This window comes from Hibiscus syriacus, unplaced genomic scaffold (assembly GCF_006381635.1).
Source record: "Hibiscus syriacus cultivar Baekdansim isolate YM2019G1 unplaced genomic scaffold, ASM638163v2 tig00112498_pilon, whole genome shotgun sequence".
Classification (NCBI taxonomy): Eukaryota; Viridiplantae; Streptophyta; class Magnoliopsida; order Malvales; family Malvaceae; genus Hibiscus; species Hibiscus syriacus.
In genome coordinates this window covers 1,756,475-1,761,301 of record NW_024063347.1, presented here as the reverse complement: position 1 = coordinate 1,761,301, position 4,827 = coordinate 1,756,475, and the positions used below count along the sequence as shown (strand labels likewise).

The following is a 4,827-nucleotide window of genomic DNA, read 5'->3' as shown; positions in this document are numbered from 1 at the left end:
TGAAACAAGAGTTTAGGGACATTTTTAATAAATAAAAAGTTTGAAGCATGAAATTGAAAAAAGGTAGACTTGAAGGAGTAATTGTGAATTAAGCCATAGAAAAACTGTGTAAGTATTACATGATGAAGTTATTGGGAGAGGCCCCCACTCGTGCTGAAAATTTTATTTTAATTTGCTGTTTGGTGGGCACCTACTCCTCTGAGTGGATGGCAGTGGAAGAAAAGAAGACCCCTCGCACTACCTCCCGCTAAGATCACAACTCATTCACACTTTAGTAAAAATAAAAAAATAAAAGTAGGGCCTTTCATATTTTTGAGTGATAATTCCACAGACATACAAAATCTTTGGAAACCTCAACGGGAGATTATGGAGTCACGGAGCAATAAAAGCGGCAGCAGCACTGACCCTCCCCCTAAACAAGAAGCTTCACCACAACAAGCTGCTGGTGGCGCACATGGGACCTCCTCCTCTCAGCCTCACCCTCACCATGTCTCATTCATGGGCTCCATCTCCAACCAAGTTCCCCTTCCCTCTTCCACCTCTACTACTTCCACTTCTTCCCTTGCTAAACCACCTGCTGCCAAAAGACCCACCAAAGACCGTCACACCAAGGTCGATGGCCGCGGCCGTCGTATCAGGATGCCTGCCGTCTGCGCCGCCCGAGTCTTTCAACTCACCCGAGAATTGGGTCATAAATCCGACGGTGAAACCATCGAGTGGCTACTCCAACAAGCTGAACCCTCCATCATAGCTGCGACGGGGACGGGGACTATCCCGGCCAATTTCTCCACCCTCAACGTTTCGCTTCGCAGCAGTGGATCATCCATCGTTTCGGCTCCTTCGTCTAAGTCCGCGCCTCTCTCTTTCCACAGTGCTTTAGGCTTTTACAACAGTAACGGAGGAGACGACAGTGCCAACAATACTGCCATGCTAGGGTTTCACCATCAACTTTACCCTCAGGTTCTTAACCCTAACGACAACTACAATAGAAAGCCATTCAGGGATGATCTTTTCAAAGAAACGTCCCAACACAATACCGAAACCGGTGTTATAGACGCAAATTCCCCTAAACCGGATAGAACCGGAATGCCAGAACAAGAACCCGGTTCGTTCCACTCGGACAACGTCATGCCAACTCCAGCTATGTGGGCCGTCGCACCGGCCCCCACCAATGGAGGTAATGCCTTCTGGATGCTTCCAGTAGGTGGTACTGCCACCACATCAGCCACCGTACCAGAAGCACATATGTGGGCCTTTCCGGCTCATTATTCGGGTGGTAGCGGTAGAGCAAATCCGGTTCAGCTGGGTTCGATGATATTGCAACAACATCAAACCGGGGGTCATCAGCTCGGTTTAGGAGTGACAGAGACCAACATGGGATTACTCGGCAGTACCGGAATCAACGTTTACAGCAGCAACAACAACAACAACAACAACAACAGAGTGGATTTAAAAATGAATTTGGATCAAGAGAATCTAACTCAAGGCAGTGACAGTGGAGATGAAAACCCAGCAACAGATTCTCAATGATTAAAAGCTTCTAAATTCAGCTCACATTCTTCAACTGTTTTGCAGCAGCTTTTTTTTCCCTTTCCTTCAATGCATGTGTTTTGTTACCATTTTTGGATTGTTGATCGTGATTAGCTTTGATGATGAAATGTAATTCAATGTGAAGTAGGGTGTCAAAGATTGCCCATTAAATTAGCACAACCCCATCATTTCCCAGGTGTGAAAAATATGAAAATAAAAATAATTTCGTTTTTTTTTTCTTGTTAGTTAATTATTTATTTAATACTCTATTATTATTTGGTGGGATGAAGGAAGAAGATAATGAAAGGATTATTCTTTCAAGGAAAGTCAAGTGGCTGAATGTGAACCACATGTGTTGATATGAAAGGATTAGGTTTTACACATATTTTCGGCCTACATTGTAGCAATGGGTATTACTTTTAGATTGGTTGTCCATTTGTAGCATAAAAGACAAAGCAAATGGCAAATAAAATGGAATCTTGCCACCTGCTTTCTGTCCTGTCTTTCTCATGTATCAATATACAACTAAGCTTTAACCTTGCTTGCTTATCCTTTCCTTTTTCTAATAATAATATTTGGCCTTAATATATTTAAGCATTAAAACAAGTAGATAATTGGGTGTTGTTTAGGTATTAGAATCAAATTATAATAACTATAAAAAATCAATCATGATTTAATTATACTAAATCATTGAAAATAAAATATTAGATTTACAAAAACATACATGTAATTTATAAGTTAAAATATTTGAGTCTTTCTTTAATTACGATTTTTCAAAAAGATATGTTTTCTCGTCTCGTAAAAATTCTCTAACAAGATAGAGTAATACAAGTTAACCTAAGTCTTGGGAAACACTACCTCTTTACATAAATTAAATATTATGTCAATCTTTTAAGTATTTATAATTTTGTCTCCCATTAAATTATAAATACAACTTATGATGCATATACTCTAATTTCATAACACCTTAATACATATGAGACATGTAACATAATTGATCACTTAATTTTGTGTCATACTTTGTACCTTATATATATTTACACACAATTGTAGATTTTAATCTAACATTGGCTCGATTTTACATTTTCTTGTTTTATTTTCAATATTTTGATTTATTTTCTTAAGTTTTTATATTCTATTTTCCAAATATTTGTTTTACTTTAGTTTTGGGGGTGCAATTTGGTCCTTGGCATTGATTTTGATCTGCAATTTTACCCGACTTATTTTTGGTGCAAGTTGATTCCTTGAGCTGCAATTTGGCCTTGACATTTTGGTGAGTGTAATTTAATCTCTCGCTTTGGTTTTGATATGAAATATTGCCACTGATTATTTTTTCTACAATTTTAAAATAATGATTTATTTGTTTGTTAAAATTTTAAAATATTGCCACTGACTACAGAGAAATGTGATGGAAACCGATAGCAAAGAAGCATTGTTGTTACTTGAAAGAGGATCAGACTAGGAGGACTTCATATCAAAGTGCAGCTCAAAGCCAAATTTAGCGGACAGACTGCATATCAAAGCCAGATTCAGGGGCTAAATTGCACCCAACAAATAGTTAGGGGCCAAATTGCAGCTCAAAAATAAAGTAAGGGTCAAATTGCATAAAAATGTTAAAAACTAAATTACATAGTAAAACCAAAGTCGGGCCAAAAGGTACATTAACCCTTTACCTTAATAGTGACCTTAAGCAATGTAATTGGGAGAAGATAGCTATTATTAGGGTTGGGGACCATTTAGTTTTGTTTAGAGCGTTTTTCTAACACTTTCATGTTATTTTGGTTCTATTTAGATTTCGATTGGATTTATTTTTTTTATCCTGTGATGGATTTGAACATGTTGAAAATATGCTCTCGAACCCTTCCATCCAAACACGACCTTAGATTTTAACTAAGAATGTATGGTTTGAGGACTAAAAACATGCATTAAGCCTTAAATCTCTTATAGTTCTATATAATATTGAAATTCCATGTAAAAAATATGTTCTAGTACTTTTTGTTACATCCAAATAAGATATTAAACTTTAATTTCTATCCAAATAAACCCTTATTTTTTATACAAACAAATGAACCCTTAATCTTTAACTTGTATACAAAAAGTAACCCTACTCAACAATTCCTTCTAAATAAAGGTTAAATCATGTATATATCAAAAGGTAGGGGTCTATTTTTTTAATTAATCCATGGTATTTAATCTATTGATTGACTAATACATATCAGATATTGCAGAGGCAAGGGTGACCCTCCCAACCCAATTTGCTCCATTCGCAAACATCAAGGTTCGAACCCCTAACCTTATTTAAGGAATTTAGTGCTTCATCCTACTAGACCAACTGATTTTTTGTAGGTAGCGATCTATTTAAATGAAATAAAACTACATAAACATTTGTTTTTAAAATACCTATAATATAACCAATGGGTTAGTTCAAGTGGTAAATAGCTTGATATCTTTTAAATAGGTCTCGAATTCGAGGCCTTGTATAAGTATAAAATCCTCATTGAGAAACTTACCTACCAAAGTTATGTGTACGATACGAGTCAATCTAGATTAGTAAGGAAAACTAGATTTTCTATGCCAATGGATAACACATATCCTACAGACACAATTGCTCAAATTCGATTATATAAAAAAACAGTATTTTCCTTTTATTAGGATACTTTGAGTTTTGGACGTTGGTCTTGGACAAAGTTTAGGAAGTAAAAAAAGGTAAAATATATAAATAGTATTTTAATTAAATGGTGTTTTTAATTAAGTCCCTCGACTATAATAAGTTATATAATAATTATTTAATTTAAAAAATATAAAAAAAAATTAATCCTTAAATTATACACTTTATTTTAATTTAACCCAAATTTTAAAAAATAATCTTAATATTTAAATATTATTTAATTTAATCATAATACTTTGATATCATTAGATTCAATGTCAATCCGCATTGATTGACGAAATTTAACATCAACCCAATGAATCCAGAGAACATTGGCCCAGTTATGACGGATGGGTTGAGAGATTGGTAGTGATAGTTACCTCTGTGAAATTTTTAAATTTTTGTATAATTTTTAGATTTTTTTTAATCTTTTATTAATAATATATTTTTATCCCCTCCTAACATAAAATTATATCCTCGATCACCATAGCTGAGGATATTGATTACGTTTTAGGAGGTTGGCTTGAACTCCAGAAAAATCTATTACCGAATACAATCCCATTGTCATTCAAAGATTGGCGAACATCTGGGCTGAAGGAAGAGTAACGTTTAAGCCTGGGAACAGTCACTCTGCTCTTACATCATCAGCT

The 4,827-nt window shown here is 35.2% G+C and overlaps 1 protein-coding gene across 1 annotated transcript; it reads left to right on the top strand.

The window, feature by feature from the left end:
- The first annotated feature begins 308 nt into the window (after positions 1-308).
- LOC120180515 (transcription factor TCP23-like) lies at positions 309-1,535 on the top strand. The gene has a single exon (XM_039185831.1). It carries the CDS (start codon positions 367-369, stop codon positions 1,528-1,530), a length of 1,164 nt encoding a protein of 387 aa, XP_039041762.1. The 5' UTR covers positions 309-366; the 3' UTR covers positions 1,531-1,535.
- Positions 1,536-4,827: the final 3,292 nt, after the last annotated feature.